This window comes from Ctenocephalides felis, unplaced genomic scaffold (genome assembly GCF_003426905.1).
Source record: "Ctenocephalides felis isolate EL2017-DRISC unplaced genomic scaffold, ASM342690v1 CF-g0.4_SCAFFOLD_01886, whole genome shotgun sequence".
Classification (NCBI taxonomy): domain Eukaryota; kingdom Metazoa; phylum Arthropoda; class Insecta; order Siphonaptera; family Pulicidae; genus Ctenocephalides; species Ctenocephalides felis.
In genome coordinates this window covers 84656717-84679602 of record NW_020538040.1, presented here as the reverse complement: position 1 = coordinate 84679602, position 22886 = coordinate 84656717, and the positions used below count along the sequence as shown (strand labels likewise).

General features: G+C 28.9%; 1 protein-coding gene across 1 annotated transcript in view; it reads right to left on the bottom strand.

Moving 5' to 3' along the window:
• Window positions 1-22886, bottom strand: part of LOC113375462 — a 189398-nt gene that overhangs the window by 77263 nt on the left and 89249 nt on the right. Inside the window, exon 3 of the mRNA XM_026615396.1 lies at window positions 19509-19602. Coding sequence (XP_026471181.1) covers window positions 19509-19602 — 94 coding nt within the window. The remainder of the gene's footprint in view (window positions 1-19508; window positions 19603-22886) is intronic.

Here is a 22886-nt window from a genome sequence, read left to right as displayed (position 1 = left end):
TCAAATTTAATTGAAAAAAAAACACAAATAAGAACTATAAGTATAATATGAAACTGGTGATTTGTGTTATTTCTAGGTTTTAATAGTATATTGTATTTAGTATTGTGCATTACCAAATATTTTATGATTGAGCAAAACTTTAGAAAAATTGAAGTAATCTGCATAATCTTGTCATTGCCACTGTCCCGCATGTTAACTAAACAAAATTGTGCAGGTGTGTCATTTTTGGTTGGAGATATAAAGTTGATTAATCAGATATTTTGATTTGCATTATTATTATCGACCAATTGTAAGTTTTATATATCTCATTACATTACAAATTTATCAATCTTTAATAATGTGTCTCAACTTTTGTTATTGCTAAACAAAACAAAATTGTTTAAATACTTATTTCGATTAAAGTAAACACTTGAAGTTTGTTGAAACAAAACCATAGAGCTAATTGTAACATACAGAAATTATATATAACTAAAGAAGATTAGATGGAATCTACAGTTTGTGAAATGTGAGCATATGTTGATTGTGTGAGCACACAAAACACTACATCTACTATTTGTACGATGATATTTTTTGTAGTTTACACTCATTTATAATAAAAAAATCTATTTGCAGGAGACACTATATATTTTTTTGTATTAATTGTAGTTTTCGATGAAGAATGAAAAGAATGATTTAGAAACAAGAAAAAAATGAGTAAAGACAAAATTGTCATGGCATTATTGTTCTTTTGACATTTGTCTTTACTACTTGTTTTGGTAGATTCTACAACTAGCACCAAATGGGATAAGTTGTAACAACGCACTTTTTTCTAGAAAATAATTAACAATTGTTTTGGAATCAATTTAGCTTGATTTGGCAGATAATTAGGTAAAGCATCTATTTAGTTTTATTTCATAGAAGATAGAAGTAGATCTCAAAATACTAATATAAAAAAAACTATTACATGCTCCTAGGTCTCCTATATAATATAATGCAAATACGGTCAAGAGTTATTTCTATTCTTGTTTGACTGGTCAATTCGATCAATCAAATCATTTCACGATACGAACTTGAGTGGCTTTTACTGTTGTGAACTACTGACATACGTTTAGTGTTGATACCTATAAAATAAATATTTTTGGAAAGAATCTTTCGAAAACTTCACTGCTACTATTATCAAACAATTCATGCACTCACTACATATATATATCTATATATATATATATATATATATATATATATATATATATATATAATGTATGTGTGTATAATATAACAACTTATAATTTTTCTGTCTACATATAATGCTATTGTTATATAACTCTATGATATAGAAAATTCCTAATAAAAATCAATCGCTTATGAGATATAATTTCTATATTTTTCGATGTGAGCAAACTAAAGAAAAATCTGTATTATCAAGTTCATACCACTTATCAAAATATATAATTTATATCTAAGTCATAATGGACTTTAATAATGTGTTCGAAAAACTTTCATCCCTTGATATTTAACTTACTGCCGAGTGCCCCAGTTTTCTCTTTGACGATATGTACTCGCGTAACAGTTTTTTCATTTAATTTATTATTCTCCATTCAAAATTGTTGAGTTTTAAGTTCTGCAAGGGAAAGAATGTTATGAAGCAAATTCAAAATGAAAAAAAGTAAAACCAGCCGAACTGTCTCAGCTCGCTTGAGTTGGCGGAATTAAATCTTCATTACGGTGCCGACTTTACAGCGCGAAAGTAAATCAACGACGTGTCATGTATGGCTTATATATCATGTCTGGCAAAATCTGAGAATTTATTTTATATTTATTTCAATGAATAATGCAATATATTTTTATTACAATTTCTTGGCCGTCGCAAAGTTTTCCGGGAACGTTTCAGATAAGAGACGTCAACAATATGCTTTTATTTCATAACGGAGAAAAAATAAAGTTTTAAACATTCGTAAGCGCCACGAGCGAGCTACTATGAAGTTAAAAAAAATGAATAGACGTGCGAATAGAGTATTTAAATTCCCATTGCTTTTTGATAACGAGTTGATAAATTCAGTTTCATAGTAGATGAGATTATGGAATGTAATACAGATACAAATTGCTGGAACTACCCGTACCGAAAAGGGGCCGTTCAAGTATTACGTAAGCACTTTAGGGGGGTGGGGGGGTTATTGATTTGCTTATTTTGGGTGACATGGGGGCAGGGGGGTCTAGATGATGATTACGTCATATTTTTTTTTTTTTAATAATTTTTACAACTGTCATGAAACGGACAACATGTAAAATATTTGACATAAAACTGAAGGCAAAGTTAACGTTAATTTGTTAATTTGAATTTAATATGTATTTTGTTACTCTATGTTGAATACCATATAAGTAAAATCTTTACATCCTAAATCTATTTTCTTATTTTTAAAGTTATAACTAGTGGGGCGCATAGCATCGTGCCTTTAGGCAAATTGCTGGTACTTCCCGTACCATAAATTCTTTTTTTTAAACGATTACCATTTTTGAAAAAAATTTACTGTGAAAAATTACTTTTTTTAAAAAAAAAGAGTTTTTGAAGAAAAGTGTATTTTGAAATATTTTGGAAATTCTGAACTTTTTTTCAAAGCAATCGTACTGCGAAACGAAATATCAAAACGCGTCGCCGTCTAATGGATAAACATTGGTACGGAACCCATAGGAATGTAAACCAAATATATACTTATTGGTAAAATCTCTATAAAATAGCTTATAATTTGATGTGCATATGTCTAATGATTATTTTTGACCGCCAGATGGCATTTTTTTTTACTTTTTGTTACTAAATCTCCGAAACCGCTAGACGCACCGTTCTCTTAAAAACTGAGTTACCATTTTTGGCACTAATTAAAAAAAAACTTTGCAAAACATTGAAAAAATTTACATTTTTGAGAAATTTTAACCCTTTCGACTCGGATGCCTTCGACCCTTTCGACTCAATATGGTTAAATTTGCAAGCTGATTTGGAGTCTAATTAAAGCGCGTGTAAACATAATTGGTACGGAACTCTTATAAATGTACACAAAATTTGTACTTATTATCATAATCTTTATAAAATATCTGATAACACCATGTCTAATGATCATTTTTGACCGCCAAATGGCATTATTTTTTACTTTTTTTATTGGATCTCCGGAGACGCTGGACCTGCCTTGATAAAATGAGCAACAGGTGATTTTTTTGTAAATACAAGTAAAATGTTGTTTGAATTGTTTAAATCAGACGTTATCTCAAAAACTATGTAAAGTATCATTTTTGGCACTTTTTGCCCCATATCTCCGAAACGGTTATACCTAGTTTTGGTCTTTGCCAAAGACTAATTACCACGTCTCCTTATCAGTAGGATTCGAATGTTTTTTGAATTTAAACGGTGGATCCGTTTCGTCGCGAAATCGGCGACCAAAATTTGTATCCGTACACACACAAACACACATACATTCATTTTTTCTAAAGTATGCCAAAATGTTCAGAAGCCTCTGAAACGTAAAGATATAATAAAAATTTCATTTTTGATTTGTTTACGATTACTATAACTTACCCTACGGCAAGTTAAAAAAATTGATACCGGTATTTTGGTATTTTTGATTCTAAAACCGGTACTACCGTGATTAATATTATTTTCAAAAATTTATATAAAATTGAAAGTTACTTGTACAAAAATAAAAACCTAGAAATGAAAGATAAAACTTGTACAAATGTTTACTCAACTAAACAACAAAACAACAAATTGTGTATTTTCAATAATAAATTAACAAAATTATATCCAGCTTAATATCATATAAATGTAATATAATTATAATATGTTGCGTAGCCTTGATCTCTATAAAAAAAAACATTGTTGAATATTTTTATTATTTAATAAAATATAATGGTGCTACACTATTTTTAAAAGCGATACTTTTTATATAAAATAATATTTTGATTGTTGACTATTTTTTATTTCTCAATATCAATTTCCAATCTATTTTCATAACAAAAACAATTAGTAATTATTCTGATTAATATGTGTGAAGTTAGGACACCAATAAACCTAGTGGTAGAGCTTTATTTTGTTGATTTTTCATAAGACCGATACATTTCTACATAAGAGGAAATAAACATCCTTATCTTTTAGTGCGATTCACATTTAGACACAATATGAAGCCCTTTCGAGAGAAATAAATATCTTTTTATACAATTCAGTGACGATAGTAAAGATAATATTTCGATACTTGTGTATACAATAGAACGACCTAATGAAACATCTATTTTAAGCGATTATGAGAATTAAAATTTTAATGGTTCCAAGAAACTACAAGAAAATCCAAGTATCAACATGTATCAACTGGCGCTTATTTTTCAATACCGAACATACTGGTATTTATTTATTTTCACGCGTTTTTATAAGTATTTTTTGACAATTTTATGATAGACTGATAAAACCTTTTCTTCAAGTATTTATTTTGTAATGCTGTATATAATTTTAAGAAGATACTTCAAACTAGAACAAGGTTTTTTATAATTTGTTTATTATATAGATTGAGTTTTCTTTATCTGTTATGCTAATTGATCACACATTCAAAGAAAATGAATTGGTATTGGCAATGTTATCGACAATTATTGTGGGCGAGGCTTAAAATACCCGTTTATTTTTTATTTTGTCAATGTACTGTTTATAATTATGTGATTAAAATAAGTGATAAATTCTATTACAAAATTTTACAATTCCGGTCGTTTCAGTCACAAGCATTTACGATATTTCATTACCGAATGTACAAGCTCGCAAAGTGTAGCACCATTAATTCCAACACCGCATTACAAGTGGCCCGGATCATCAATTAAATTGTTACGCGACTGAATCAATATTATAGTCCTGTTTGTGTGTCCAAACATTCGACCCCGTCTCCATTCACTCGTAACCGATTTGCTAAATCTGATTTTGCCGCAAATAGAAAAGCAATATTCCTTTGACGCACGCCAAAGAAATCTTTCTCGTTGGTTAGTGAAATAACGTTACCTTGCCCTCGGTATCGCTTAATTACATCCCGTCCGGGGCCCCCGAAATATGCGGTCCGGTCCGGGTATCTTCTATACGAATTGGTCTTTCATTCTTAACATCAAACTTTTCCATCAGGATGGGTCTGCCCCATCTTATCCCAATGTGGGATGCGTATTAAGTTCAAATAAATTCCTGTTTTATTGCTCGCCAAAGAAAAGAATATTCTTAAAACGGAAATAAAACTTTCTGAACTTCGATCTACGACTTTTGGGGTAATTAATTATACTCATATAATAAAAACTGCCCATTTAAAGAGTAATATACGGTTTACTTGAGATTTCACTTTCACGGTGTATAATTTTAAATAATCATAAAACATGGTTATAGACCCACTTCAGTTTAAATTTAACAAGTATGTGGAAGTTTCAATATATGGCATTTATTTATAAGACATTTCTCTAAATAAGAAAATAGAATTATTAAATTAAATTTTGCATTTGAGCGAGTTATGAAATTCTATTACTAATCGTATCAAAACAGACTGGGTATTATTTACTATAATATTTGAAAATAATCTATCTAAATGTATTTAAAATAGTAGTTTATAATAGATCTGTTGTTTTTTGTGCGTTTGTAAAGATATATGTGATAATAATGCGAGATGTTTGACTTCGATATTTTGTATTATTTTGATATATATAATATTCTTCGATTATTTGTTTATATATACGGGGTGTCCCCGAACTCAACGTCAAGCCAAAATGTGATAATAATGTTGATCGAAACTGAAAAATTATCTATCATTGTTGGAAAGTTATGAGCTTTTAAGTTCAACCCAGAGCTTCGGTGAAAATGTGACTGTTTTTTGGTTATAGTAGTTAGTAGTCAATTTTTATTAATTTTGTTCATTTAAACTTTAAATCTGTAATAAATAACATTTCTAGGACTACGGTAAAAATAACGATACAATTGCCCCAAGTTTTTAAGTATAAAGACTTTTTGTTGAAATTTTATATTAAAATTTTCAAAGTTGATAGATTTTGAGAGGCTTTCCTTAAAAAGAATTTAATAAAGTGTTTTGGCAAGTTTCATAAAAAGTAGGTGCATTTAATCGATTATTTTTTTATATATACGGGGTGTCCCCGAACTCAACGTCAAGCCAAAATGTGATGATAATGGTGATCGTAACTACAAAATTATCTATCATCGTTGGAAAGTTATGAACTTTTGAGTGCAACCCAGAGCTTTGGTGAAAATGTGACCGTTTTTTGGTTATAGTCAATTTTTATTAACTTTGTTCATTTAAACTTTAAATCTGTAATAAATAACATTTCTAGGACTACGGTAAAAATAACGATACGATTGCCCCAAGTTTTTAAGTATCAAGACTTTTTGTTGAAATTTTATATTAAAATTTTCAAAAATGATAGATAGAATGATAGAAGTTCTCATTGGAGTTCTTCTTAGGCATCGTTCTTAAATATTGTCATTTTAGCTCATAGGAAACTGATAGCTCATAGGATTTCTGATTGCTAAGTAAAACTGAGTTAAAAAAAAAAAAGAAAATGATAGATTTTGAGAGGCTTTTCTTAATAAGAATTTAATAAAGTGTGTTGGCAAGTTTCATAAAAAGTAGGTGCATTTAATCAGGGTTTTAAATTAGTAATATACTTAACAGTTTCGTTAAAAAAAATCGAATGAAGAATAGAACTATAAAAATGACTATTGATGATTTTTTATTTTTGCTAATGAATGAGCGCATTTTAAGTGATGGCACAACCTACACTTAAAATTTTGACAGAATTAGATGTAGCAAAAGCTCACGTCTCAAATTATTACCTAATGAAAATAATGAAAGTGATTCTAAGGTCTTATATTATGAATTAAAAATATTTGTAAATAATGAATAATTAAGTTGAAAACATTCAAATACTTTACAAATGCAATTCACGGTGTTGAATTTTTTATAAGGTTATTTCAAATTTATATGATTGAACTGAAGTTCTAATTTCTAGCCTACATTCAGTTGTGAATTTTCGAAATTGTCCGAATTAATGTATGGTATAAAAACATGCTACATAGTGTGATAGTTTGATAATAACATAGGTATTTGTAAATAACAACAATAAATAAACATTCTTAGTTACACAGGATCCTCAGTTTCATACAAGCATACACACACACGCATATATATATATATATATATATTTATATATATATTTATATATATATATATATATATATATATATATATGCACAGAAAAATCAAAGGAAGTAAATTCCCATATTTACGATTCGAATAACACCATGCTAATACAGTTTGCCAAAGTACCAACCTCGGGAATAGGTATATGAATAGTTTTCTGGCCATATATCGGCATTTTCCGCTCACTACCTCTATCATTACAAGGCCATAAACAAGAATAGTTATTCTTGGAAGCCCAAAATCATGCATGAAGTTCGCCGAATAAACTCATACATTAAATTTCGCTATCTTGGCAGGAACACACTCTCTCTAACATACACATGAGAGCTCAGAATATTCGATTGCCGAAAATTATTATCGATTCCGACACACGTTTCCAGTAATAAAATGCATGGGCAAGTTTATGGATAATTTGGTACTTTTGCGACGCATGGATCATAAATCGACTTGTCCATTTCATCTTATATACATCCGCATTTGTTCGCTGGTACAATATATTTTTCAACTATTTTTGACCTAAATCGACTTGATATATTTGTTTCATAAAACAATGAATAGGTTTTGTTCTATTATTACGCAATTTTCAAAATAGATCTATCGATCGGATATTATTCGGAGTCGGAGTTATAGATATTAGTAAGACTTTATTAAGGTTAACATTGCCTAATGTTACTATCTCATTTTAACATTTTGATTGTAAAATATCTCGATAAACCATTATGAAAACAAAAATGTAATAATAAATGTACCTTTTATTTTTTGAATATTTGAAAATATTTGATTTATCCATAATGTGCATTTATTATTTTAAAATATTTTACTTACAGTCTACAATACGAGTAGTGACATAAAAACTATTTATTCCATTTTGCTTTGAAATATATCAAACATTGAGTATTTTAATATGACATAAAGATCATGAGAAAAACAAATATAACTAGGTGTAAATGGCACAGAAAATTGTCAAACAATATAGTTTTTTTTCATTATTATAAAATATTTTCGCTACAGACTACAATACGAGTAATGATATAAAAACTAAATTTTTATTGCATTTTGCTTGGAATAATATCACATATCAAGTATTGTCATATGGCATAGAGATCACGAGAAAAGCAAATCCATCTAGGTGCAAGTGGAGTTTTGCTTCAAGCCAAGTTGCATAAAGTTTTCTTATTTGATATCTTTTGAATTTAGAAAAAAGATACAGAAAATAGCTTCACTTAGTTATGTCAAAACTACTTATTAGAATTCTTTACTATTTTATTTCCAAATAAGCTTAGAAATTTATATGAAGTAATTTTTTTTAAATTCACTTTGCATGTATTCATAAAAAAACAATTATAATAACCAACATTCTATGAGCTTTGCTCTAAGATATGGAACGAATTAAGTATTGCTAAAATTCGAGGAGGTCGTATTTCTACACGAAAAGCTTACTTTAGTTCCAAAAACATAATATTTCACGTTTATATTACAAATATAAGCATATTACAAATTTATACTTTGTTCAATTTTTGTGTTAGTCGACTAAGAATTACTTAAAACGTCGTGAAAACTTAAAATGAGGGAATCGGATTTTCTACAGAAAAGATAAATAGCCGACGCAAGAAGTTTAAAATTATTCTAGGTAAAAAGTATTAGTTTTCTGTGCAATTGGCTAGCACGTTCGGCTGTTAGCCAAGTTTTTTGGGGGTTCAAACTTGCCCGAGGGTGGGTACTGATGTTGTTCATATTCAAAAATCTTTCTTGTTAGCGTTCGTTGTTTGTAAAGTCGTGTTATAGAGCGTCGTATTATAACCATATATTATTAAAAAAATAATTTGTATCCCATGTAGAGAGCATTCCAAACTTTAAATGCGTTTCTCTCCCTTTGTCAAAAATGAGAGTTTGGCTTTTTCGATCTGGATGATCTACTTCAGATAAGAGCTCCCGGAGATCAGCTGTACCTCTTTTCCAAATATTTTCACTAATGTTAAGTCTTAAAATATAATTAAATGATACACATAATATGTGTATAAATTTTTGAATCAATGAATTTAATAGTTTTCTCAGAAAAAAATCTCGAAAATTCAATTTTTGTTTCAATCAGTCATTACAACCGTCCACATTTTTAAGACGAAAAAATGTACATGTAAACTAATATGCGCATTTAACCATAGTAAAAGTAACAAATTTTGATTGAATTAAATGTGTGAATAATTTCAAAGGTTGAGAATTTGAATCGCCTCGATTATTTTGAATGAACCACCACCACCGCTTCATACTCTATTATATTCATGCTAAAGTTTTGAGTCATTATCATTCATTATGTGTTTATTATCTATATTTATTGTCTTATCTTGTTAAATATTGCATTAAATTTAAAAGTTACGATATTCTGTTAACAAATAATAAAAGCTGGTAACTTTTTTTTTGTACGATTATAATCGTACGGAATGATAATTTTCATTGTATATTCATCGACACATAACAGAAAATTCACGGTCTGCAATTTTCAATAATCTTTCATATTCGATTTAATTCATAGCCACAAGAATACCGCCTATCATGATTTTTTGATTCTATTTCCAATTTTTGACTTTTATTTTCGATTATGGATAGCTATATTCGCTACCATGCTGTAGTTTTTATCGAACTTTATGGATACCTCTATACATATCGTATAGATGTAGACATATATTTGAATCTGATATTTCTTAAGATTATCGAAGTGAAATAATCTGAGATATATACTGTATTGTTCTTGTATATTTTTCAAGCATTATTTGTGTAGGAGAAATATTTTTTACAATATTATGATTTACAATCACCGGGCTTTCTACTTAAACAAGTATATGTATATTTACATTATACATAAATGTAAATATACATATACCTAAATATAAGTGTTATATCGTTTTGCATAAAACATAGTTAAATATATATATATATATATATATATATATATATATATATATATATGACTATATATTTTTTTCGGGTAGAGCACTGAGGAATGAAGAACTAATGTGATGTACATGAAAATATGTAATTGTACAATTTATGTATATGAAGAGATATAATGTTTTAATATCAAATATTTTGTTTATGGCATAAACTTTGTCAACGTTTGTTACAATGAGAACGCGCAAAAAACTTTAAAATCTGTTTATTTTTTACGAGGATTTTGTACCTATATATATACATATATATCTGATCTAATATTTGATAACATTGCAAGAAATGTTTATTTGAAAAAAGTATATGTATTACCATAAATCCATTGATATCATTCCGAATCTGAAGCATAAAGAAGCAATAAAAGATTATATCGAGGACTTTAAATCCTTTTTCTATACCCGCATAAACAGTTTCCTATATAAAATGAATCACAGTCCATATTATATATTTTGAGCATTTCGAAATGCCAGCCAAGCGTGGCAGTGAATTTCACAGAACAGCAAACGATACGTTTTCAATGTGCCGTAAAATGAAATAAAATTGTAATTTTAATATAAAAATGATAAAAATGATGAAAAAGAATCTCTCAAGCTACGTATTAAAAGTATATGAAAGATAGATATAATAGACATTAAAATACATTGTATTCAGCATTTTTTAAATGATCAGAAAGATCGGTGGTACGAGAATATGAAATCAATGTACGTCCACAACCTTTTGATAGTTCAACTTATTTCTTTTCAAAATAAATGCAACAAAAAAAATGTAGATATTTTAAAGAATCTAATGTAAAATAGCTATGTTAAAAGTATCAGGCAAATATCGAAATCTTTAATGATTATATGCAAAAATGTAAAAAAAAATACCATCAGTTAATGAATATATGTTGATTTTAATTACATGAAGTTCTTGAAACCCAATTATTACATGATGAGTGAAGTTGCGAAAACAATATTTGTTTAGGCGTCGTTTATCATAATCCACTTTGTGAACGAATATTATAGAAGTTATTAATCAGCAATTACTTCATTTCTCTAATGAAGGTTCATTTCTAAATGCTAATTACAATGACAAACCGACCATGTCATATTTGAAGTATGACTTTAATTACATTATTGTTTTTAAATATTATACATATTTTTAATGCTATTATAAATATATAATTTATAATTTATCATTATATAAATGTGTATAATGGTTGACACTAATAAATATGTGCATCACGAGTGTTACCATATTACTAATAAACATTATTCAAAGTTGTTATATGATGTATTTATTTTTACTTAAATGCCATCTTGTACAGTTTTGCTTAAGTTGCGCACTCTTTTTTTTATTCATCTAATGATCTTCAAAGAAAAAAAAACATACCCTTAAATATTATATCAAGATCTTGTAAACTGAACAAAAGTACTCGCTATCAAAAAACCTAACAGGAAAATACTTTTGTTACACATTTTCAAACATGGCCATTTATATGATGAAAGGGACGATGATCGATTTAAGGCAATGGTTAATTACACTTCTTATTTCTCTATTTTCTAATAATATTCTAATAATAATATATTAATATAAAAAAATCTAACTTTACTAATTTATTAAATCGCTGGTGAACCTTTTTACATGCGGATCTTTAAGTCTCACTCTACCCTATAAAATATAGAACCAAGCTCAGATTTTCATCAACAGATACAGCTCATTTTACATTTTATTATTCATTTTATTAGCCACACTGTTTGTATTGTGTCTTAGTCACTATATATAAGTTAATTAATAAACTATGTAAAAATACTAAACATATACATACATTATATATCACGTGTAGTATGTAATTGTGAACTTTTCATATTTTATGCTGTACAGATTTATTCTGCTATTCCAAACGTTATTTCTTCCACTGTTGGAGACGTCTAACGTCTAAACAAATTGACTTAGAAACTTTAAAATTTGCACACGATGCCAATACCAATAGCATATAAAGTTTTAGAAAAGTTTATCCTATGTCAATACATTCTTATACTATATTTATAATATATATATACATATATATATATACATATATATTAGGGTGGTTCTTAATATGAACATTTTGCTCCCAAGGACTCAAATGATTCAAAATTGATAAAAAACGATTCTCTGAAAGTTTTAGCTCTTAATATTGTCTTTTAGATGGAGCGCAATTTAATCAAAGTTTTGTATGAAAATAGCATGAAAAAAATTTCAAAAAAATTGCAGGGCGTCGGATTTTCAATAAAAAATGACACGAATTTTCACTCTTAATTCATTTGTCGCTAAGTTATACCTAAAAAAAATTTTTGTTTAATTTTCAAATTTTTTTCCGTGCTATTTCCATACGAAGTTTGATTGAATTGCGCACTACCTAAAAGTTAATATTATGAGCTAAAACTTTCAGAGAATTGTTTTTTATCAATTTGGACTCATTTGAGCCCTTGGGAGCAAGGAAATTCGAAAATGGCCATATTAAGGACCACCATATTTAAACTGTATTTATGTAAGACCGATGCTTCTTGAATAACTTGTGATTTTTTCTTTTTTAATACCGCATGTATTTTTTTATTTCCCGAATGCATAATATAAATCTAAAACTTTATTATTTCAAATCTAATTAATTAATTAATCAAATTAAATTAATTTTAGAATTTTAAATTAATTTTGTAATAAATAAATACTATTATGAAGGGCGACATGTCTACAAGTAATAAGACTGTGCTACATAGGCCAATATAACATATAATAAACACACTGGGGTTTTATTTGGGCTTTCAGAAACCAAACATTGAAAATAACAAAAAACACATGTAACACATCAAATAAATAGAGATGAACAAAAAATACGTGACACTGTGCACAATTTATGCTATACAAATAATGAATACATAAAACATTCGAAAATATGCTCTCAGCTGAGCAAAATATTTTATATAAAATGTTTGATAGTCTAACTTATATTCTTCTTTATTTCATAACTTTATGTATTAGCGAAAATATATGCATGCTTATAAAGCAAATATATTCGTATGCGTGATGCACGTATATATATATATATATATATATATATATATATATATATATATATATATATATATGAATTCTTCCTATTCGCCTGTGGTATAAATTGTGTAGTACGAAGGCAGTCATTATTCACATAGAGCATTACTATAATACGGCTCATATATATGCAAATACAATTACTTCTGTACGAAGCGTATAACCGTCGCGGTACAGATGATCGCCGCTGAAATTTGGAATGGATGTACCTACATCAAAAAGTAATAACTGAAACGAACTTACCAACTCTGAGCTTTGAATTTTGATATGCCCTGTTTAATTCCGTATCCAAAAACTGCCCGAGGCGACCGACTTAGCAATTCGAGATCGGAATAGAATTTTTGAACGCATTTAATATTTAAGTAGAAAATCTTGATGCTGACAAATTCTAGAAATGTTCAGGGTACAAATAAATTTAAGAATCTTTGATACTTCGTCATGAGGTTCTGAACACCTATAATTGGCGTAGTATATTGTGACATAGTATATTGTGACTGATTTTGACATAGGGTCCAAAGCGAGAAAGATTTAGTACGTTAGTTTGAACATGCTTTCATTGAGTTCAGTCTCCGCCCTACATTAATGTGATCTGTAGATCGCATTGCTTTTAAAGAGGCAAAAAAGTTTCTTTGTTCTATTTCTTTTAATAATTACTGTTACTTGTATACAGATAAATCATATTGGTAGTTGATTACTAGCAATTAGTTTTTGCATAGATAATTTAGCCATAACGATGACTTGTTCTCAAAAGTGTGCGGTGGGCACGTTTGTGACACGCGCATGTGTGTCTTGTAAAGACTAAATAAATAATGAAGAATCTTAAGAAAAACCGTAAATCGAGAACTTAAGACAAAATCCGAGAACGAAAGAGAAAGAAAAATTTAATACGAGAAAATAAATCACTAACATTTTTTGTTAACTTCGTTTAAAACATTATTTTATATGTTGTTATATTATATTCATAAATTTTATTTAAATGCGAATGCTGTGTTACATATGTCTGATAATAAAATATAGGTTTCATAAACCATTTTGGTGTTCATAACTATTGTTTATTAACCTATTTTTATATATGTCACAAACATCCTTCGGGTTTCATCAGTAGTGACACACCCGCTCTTTCTTGTATAATTTGTTATGCATTGTTATATCATATATTAGTATATTTATATTATTATAATATGTATTATCAAAATTGTATTTTTAAGTCCTCTTGAAGATACTCTGCAGGTTATATGATAAATAAATAAATAAATAAAATTGATTTTATCACTATAGTATTTAAGGGGAGAGCCCGCTTTAAAAGCTTAAAAAATCGATTTTTTGGCAAAAATGTTTTACAAAACTGGCCTAGAATACATCCCTATATTTAGAAATAAATTCAAATTATTTTTGGAGTTACAGAAGAAATAGTGACCAAGCATCGAGCATGTATACGAGCCGAACGAAAACTTCGACGCGCGATTTTTCGTTTTTTTATTTTTACCTAATTGATGCAAAATATAGGAAAGAAACTGAACATCCTATCGAAACGAGATTGTATTCAGGTTTGAATTCTCTACCAATTCCCTAAAAAAAACCTTGAAAAATGTTATAATTAACCCACTTTTTAAATCTAAAGTGAAATTTTTATCAAAAAACATGATTTTTTTTTAAATTGCTGTTTTTTTTTCACTTTTTTCTGAATTATTTAGGTTTGACTAGAATATATATTATTGAAAATATAAATTTGTTTTGGTTTCTTTGTTTCGGAAGGAAATTTTGACCTGCATCTTTTCCGCTAAATCACACCTAAACGCTCGTGGCGATCGGCAAAATGCTAGTACCCGGCATATTATGACATCTATTTTGATGAAAAAATTTGAGAAAAATGTTTAAATATATTACAATAAAATCTTAAAGTATCGTTTCTATTAAATATTAATTTCGTTCCCTAAAAATTCCTCAAAAAGCGATTTTTTTAAGCTGCTAAAGCAGGCTCTCCCCTTAAAGACAGTATTTCAGTATTTCAGAATTTCCACATAGACAAATGTTCAAATTACCATTTAATTTACTTTTCCCTCCAACTATCTGGTAAATTAAAAAAAATTATGGCTGATAAAAAATTGTATAATTATTAGATTTGAAAAATTAGTCGTTGTCTTACATAGACACCGTAAGCCCATAGAATTGCATCTCGTTGACCATAAATAGTCAAATCATTTAAATCATAATATTAACTTGAGCCGTTGATTCATGATATTCCCATTAGAGTATTCGTGACACTACTGTCGTGCTAGGATCGTTATTATCAGATTCGTACCATTAGTCCCCATTAAAATTCATACTGTCCCTGTACATAGACAAGTGCGCCCCAGCCGATGCGATTTACGACGTTCTGCTGATAGTCGATCGCATTCGCATCTCTAGGACACTGAATGAATGGTGGCGGTGGAGAGTTTCAGAGATTTCTAGAAGTTTTGCTGGCAGACACGATTTATTTGACGTCGTTCTGTACTCCCATCTACTAGATCAACTACACTCAAAGTGTTTTTCAGATTTGTGATTTATTATGAACTTCCTGCAGAAGTTTACGTTTTCGTCAAAAAATCCGGTTTGTTAATTTTGTTTTCTCGACGTTTCAGCCATGCGGAATCGAATGAGAACAAATTTGAAAAGAGTATTTTTGATTATTGTGTGATTAAATTTAGATTTAACAGATTTAACTACAAATGAAACAGATATAAAAAATCGATAAGAAAGAATTTAAATTAACTAACATATGTCTAGCAAATTAACAACTCCCAAATAATAAACGCCTTAAAAGCATAATAATTTGGTGTTTTATTAATAAAATCATCAAAATTGATTTAGCCACTTTTGTAATTGTTACTATAAAATTTGAAACTATTGTCAATATTCAATTTTTGAAATTATTAGCTAATAACTAAAAACTAATCATCCCGATTTTCAATTCTAATTAAGTACTAATTAAGTTCCTGTAGGGTAAGTTATAGTAATCGCAAAAAAATCGAAAATGAAAATTTGTATATATCTTTACGTTTCAAAGGTTTTTCAATATTTTAGCATACCTTAGAAAAAATGGATGTATGTGTGTGTGTGTGCGGATACAAATTTTTGTCGACGATTTCGGGAACACCGATCAACCCATTTGAATAATACAAAAAACATTCGATTTGTATTGATAAGGAGACGAACTGATTAGTTTTTGACAAAGGCAGGTCTACCCGTTCCAAAGATACGGGGCAAAAAGTGCCAAAAATGGTAACGGTAAGAGAACGGAGGGTTCGATTTTAATAATTCAAAAAACATTTTACTTGTATCGACAAGATGAAAAATTGATCAAATTTTCATGAAGGCAGGTCTAGCGGTTTTGGAGATCTAATGAAAAAAGTTAATAAAAATGCCATTTAGCGGTCAAAAATGATCATTAAACATATGCACATCAATTTATCAGATATTTTATAGAGATTTCAACAATAAGTATAAATTTTGTCTACATTCCTATGGACTCCGTACCAATGTTCATCCGTTAGACGGCGACACGGCGCTTACGCGCTTTGACATTTCGTCTCTATGCAGTTAAAGCAATACGATTGCTTTGAAAAAAAGTTCAGAATTTCCAAAATATGTCAAAATAAAGAAAACATTTGTTTCTCAAAAAAAAAAAATTTTTTAAAAGGTAATTTTTTGTCAAATATATAGTTTCTCAAAAATCTAATTTTTTCGAAATAAATTTTATTCAAAAATGTTAATCGTTTTTAAAAAATAATAATTTTTGTTACGGGAAGTTCCAGCAATTTGCTTAATTATTCAGTAAAATTTTACTAAAACGTATTTTAATTAAGTATGTATGTTACGGTGATCAATACTAATTATAGAGCCTTATAATCGACTCGGGATTTTTAGCGAAAACGTTAGCAAAAACATTTGTACTTACATGGTAATTATAAAGATGATCGTCATGTAAAATTAATCAGTGAGTTTTATCTAATAGCTTCAAAATTGTTTGTTCAACAGTACGGTCATTTTTGAGAAATCGTAGGCCAAAAATTAAATTTTGACTCACAGGTTCCACTCACTTTTTTGAATTTGCTCGTTAAACGGTTGTTATGACATAAAATGGGAATGATAAATAAAACTTGCAAATCTGCGAAAAATTCAAATTTCTCGATCGGGGTGTTAATTATTTATATTATAAATGAAGTATTACTGAAGAAAATCAGTGACCCGCGGACTAAACACAACTTTCCACATAGGCAATATTAATTATAAATTTTGTAGAACATAATATTTTAAACTAAAGTTTTAACAGTCAGAAATATTAACGTCAATGTACGGTAACTAAACTTCTTTAAATAATACAAGAAAATGCAATTTAAAGATCTAATATCTTTTTATTAGGTTTATTATTCATAGTTTTCTGTACATAACAATAACTTTTAATATGAGAATTTCGTTCATTGCAAGTGCCCTTCACAGAACCATTACTCTGCAAGTTTACTCGAACAATCAACTTGTTGGATTCAGAAATTCCAATCCTCGTTTTAAACCCATTATAAAACCTGGTGGAGTTATAAACCTGTTCTTAGAGCAATCAGTACACATTGGACAAAAGACTAAATGTGGATAAAAATGTTTGTGTCCACCATCAAGAAATCGATGTCAAACAATATATCAACGAACACCTGTTCCTTTAACATCAGCATCAACAACCTGCACTCGACGTGATTGCATCACACCAAAAAATGCATACGTATTCAAAGCCAACCAATGCCTTTCTACCAATGTCCGAAAGCAGCGCGAATGCTTCATCTCAAACTTCGTCAACCTGGAAATGCGCAAACCCAGTCGACGATCCTCCTCCAAAAGGCTACTCTAGATATACTTTCCTCGCATGTAATGTTTCGTAAACATATGCAATATATTCCTCAAGATATAGAAAGGAGAGCGTTGCTGGCTGATGATATGACGCAAACTGAGCAAAAACTGGAGCATCAGTTGCTATCAACGAGTATTATAACGACTGGTTCAGATGCTCTATATATCATGTTCTTGATGTACAAAGTGCTAACGATAACAATTGACCCTATTACTCGATAGATAGTGAATGCTGGTGTTTCCTATGGATCAGTAAATTTCAGGAATCTAATCATCGGTCTGTGCACCGTGTATGTCCATATATAAAATGCACTACTGCTACTGGTGCATCTCCAATTGTTCCGAAGATTTGAATTACATTATCTCCGAATACTGCTAGTGTTGCAATTATGACATACACAAAAAATCTCCCTGGGAAAGAATTTTCTTATCAGAAAACGAATCCTTAGTTCATTAGCTCTTTTATATACAAAATCAATTAATTTGCCTTTATAGACATTTTACGAATGAATCACATACAACATAAGATATAAACGACCAAAATCTCTACAAATGTAAGTAGTTGCATTCCACGTTCTTATAAGTATTTTAAGAGAATTTACTGAGAAATTTGAAAATAATCATTGAAAATTATGTTGAAAAAATGCAATAATTGTATAACTCATATATAACATAGCTGTGAAGCTGTAATTATGTAGATTTCTTAACATTTGAAAGTTAAACTAATATTGTGAGGAAAAAATATAAAATACCATTGACTTTAGATTGTTATAAGCTTTCACCTTGATGTGATTTTTGCAAAATTTTCAGAAAACATACCTTATTTGTTGTTGCGTTGGTCATAGCTTAATTTATTTCACGAGACAAGAAATTAATTTTTACTAAAGTTATAATACTATAAATTTTGAAACTTGGGTAGCGAATGATATTGTGTTCAGATGTTTTTGTTCGAGATTGCTCTGCTATTAAAATTGAACGTAAATAAAATATAACAAAACAACAAAATATATTATGATATGTCAAGTTGATAAGCAGAAATCCGTTCCACAGGTCATTTAAGGATTAAAGGATTAGAAAATGACAGAAATTGTAAGATCTTTATCACACAGATAAAGATAGATAGATTTTGTATTGTTGGGCATATTTGTATCAATATACTTTATACTTTAGTTTTTTTAAATTTTGCTATTTGACCCTACATTTGTGTTCAGAAGTAAAAAACATATTAGGGGACTTATAGCGCACATCCAATACAGAAAACTTATTTTTGTAATCTATGGAAAGTTCTGTGTTCATCATGTTTGGCACTTCCCTGTTCCATATTCTTCATATGCATTTGACATACAATTGATCAACAATTATATCTTAGTAAAACTTTGAAAAACAATGATCTGTCGCTTCTTAATAAATCATATTCTAAGTTTTTACCTTAAAATCTGGATCGGGTATGCGTCTCTTGAAGCTTCCAACAATGAGCAGTGCGCCGCCTGCAAGTGCCACCATACGACCGCTGGTTGAACTTCTGTCAAACAAAAACATGGATTGTTAATTACAAACAGCGTTTCTGTTGTTCTCTATTCATAAGCTTCATATAACGAATCCTACTGATTAATAATTAGCAATGTACTAGTTTTAATGAGACGCATAAAGTTTACAGCCTTCGCCCCAAAACCCGCAACAAAACTGAAACTATGCAACGTGCATTCATTTCGGTCGAAATTCCGACAAATACTGCTAGTTATGCGCGCCGGAATAATTTTAATGTAATATTCTTTTAATTAATTAACTTGTTTACGTTGGTCATGAAATAAAAATAAAAATGTATATATAATGTAAATGTATATATGTAATAAAATCCATATATATATAATACGTGTGTGTACAATTTTATAGATAGACTGAAATGTGTGCAATATTATTTACAGGAGACTGGATCTTGTTTACTATATACCACAATAATTTTGATTAAATTTGCGAGATTTCATTATTAGAACCATGTTAAAAGAAAACGTGAAAAGCAAAAATAGTAAATTATATTTGAAAATTTAAAAGTAGAATATTTATTTATAGTAGTAGTTGTACTTGCAAGAAAGTGTGGTATACAAACCTAAGTAAATTAAATTAAGACATTAAGTCTTAAAACATATACTTCAAATGTAAGTATAGAATAAATGAGTGACATGTATTTATATTGAACCGTTATTAACGTTGAAATTGAATTTACGTTTTAATTATTGCTTTTCACCAGCAATAAAAACTATTCTTAGTACGTAATATTGTAATGAAATTTCTTATAAGCACGAACTATTAGAAGGCAACCCAGTAGTTGTAAATTTTTCCTATGATGAGAACTCTATTATATATTTTATTTCTTATAGTGATATATTGCAGCTGTATCTCATTTTTATTTACAAATACTGATATCACAAGAACACTTCATATTAGGTTGTCTGAAAATTGATTCTAATCTGTCTGAGACTTTGCAATTGTTAGACTTACTACTGACTCAACTAAATTTTTCATGGTAGATTTATGTAAAATCTATATAATAATATCTATTAGTTATATGGTATCATTTTTGAGTAAAATTTTACACTATCAGACAATTCTCCTAAAAATAATCTGCCAAGTTAGCCTTCTCTAACAGGTGGAATGGGATATATTTATAAGAAGGGAATATATTTATTTTTCCCGATCTCCTCTTTATATAATTGCTCTTTTTTGCATAAAGTTGGAATAAAATATTTTAAATAGCTATTTGCATAAATACCGTATATAACTCGATAATGCAGTATGATAATTATTCGGGTTTTCGTTATTATATTTGAATTGTTTCGTAAATAGTTTGAAACTTTTTATATGCAACACTTTGTATATATAAAAAATGAATAATTAAAAAGTATTTTTTACAGAAATAAACAAGGTTTGGATATTTAAAAGTTAGACTTAAAAGAATTAAATATTTCTTCCAAGTCGTTACTTTTAACTATATAAAATAGAAAAAATACGGATATTTTGATAGTTGATTAATTCCTTAAAAATTATCAAATTATATTATTTATTACCATGTTTTAACACTATATTTATGCTACCCGTTCATCATACTGCTCAAATAGTACAAGTCTTCAAATAAATAAAGTAGTAGTAATTATTAAATTATATTATTTATTACCATGTTTTGACACTATATTTATGCTACTCGGTCATCATACTGCTCAAATAGTACAAGTCTTCAAATAAATAAAGTAGTACCAGTAAATAATAAAAATAAATAATTGTTTTATAGCAAATTTAAGTCTTCACGAATTGGGGTCAAGTCAGTTACTGTTAACTGTATTTATATTTGTTTTACTTGAAGAGACTCCTGTATTTATTTTAATTTTAATTTTAATAGATCTTTTTTTCAATTTTTTTAAAAATATACAAAGTTTTATACTTTAAATATAATTTTTAAATTTACAATCCAGTTTAAAAGTGTTTATATTTCATATGTGTTACAATAAAAAATGTATTCTCAGGCGGATTCATTCGACAGCTCTTGTTAATGTAAACATTCTTAAATGTTTTGAGCAATAAGATCGTCACTGTATATAGTGAATAGTGTATATTATATGAACGATATAATATAGAGTAATTATAATTATGTATCTAGAAATGTTTAAAACTATTGTTATTAATCATTGATAATTATTTATTATTGATTTTTCTCCTCAAATATATAATTCTGGTACGGGACGTTTCAGTAATTTGCCTTAAGGCACGATACCATGCACTACTAGTTATTTTTTGCTGGTATCGTTATAGCAAATAAGATGGTAGAGACTCGTAGTCGTGAAATACAAACAAAGCATTAGTCTTTATATATCACTTTCGAAAAAGCGACGAATGCATCATAAGCTCCCGCGCAAAGCCTTTCTGGATGGAAAAGGTTAAGTTGAGACAGAACGCTATGCATGCAGTTCAAGAATTCCTTGAAATCCTCCCTTAGTCTGTGTAATATGATGTAAATCCGTCCATGGACATACCCATATGTCTTTGTTTGCGAGAATCCATCTCGACATGGGGGTTATCTCTGAGAGATCAGTACATTCTGAATCTATTAACCTCCCCAATGACACTCTTCTGTCTACTTATGCGACGTGGTCGGTTTGCACTCACGGTGGGGCGGTCGACATCGCCCTGCACAACAAAGTGTTCGCCGTTGTATTTATGGGAAGGAAGGAGGGCTGTATGCAAATTTGTATACCTGCTGCTAGATTAAGATTTTACTTTGCTCAACATCTATATAATACGCGATATTTGTTTTATGCAACAGCGTGTTCCGGGGTTTACAAACGAATCCTAATTCAACATTGGATAACATTTTAAAGCATATGTGAGAATGTGTATATCATGCAAGCATGAATTTATCGTTCAAATATCACGTGATATTACTAGCGTACTAAAAATGTTGTGTATTTGGAAAATTTTTTTTTACATTTGCTATCGTCTGAACTAGCGTTTGATATTATATCCCTGCTACATCAACAAATTTGCTTATTGTTCCTTGAACAGATATGTCCAAGAAATAAAATGTTTGGAATATTTTAAAAAAATCGTTCGCTAGCAGATAACGAGCAATATAATAATTAATTCTGTAATAATTATTAACCCTTTCGACTCGGATGCAGCCGCTCCGGCGGCAAAATACATAAAAATTCCAGAATTCGCAAGTGGAAAGGGTTAATATCCGGACAAGGTGGTTAGTACAATATATTCGTAAGGCAAAAATTAGATGCAAAAGAAGTATGGTGTTTTATGAAGACT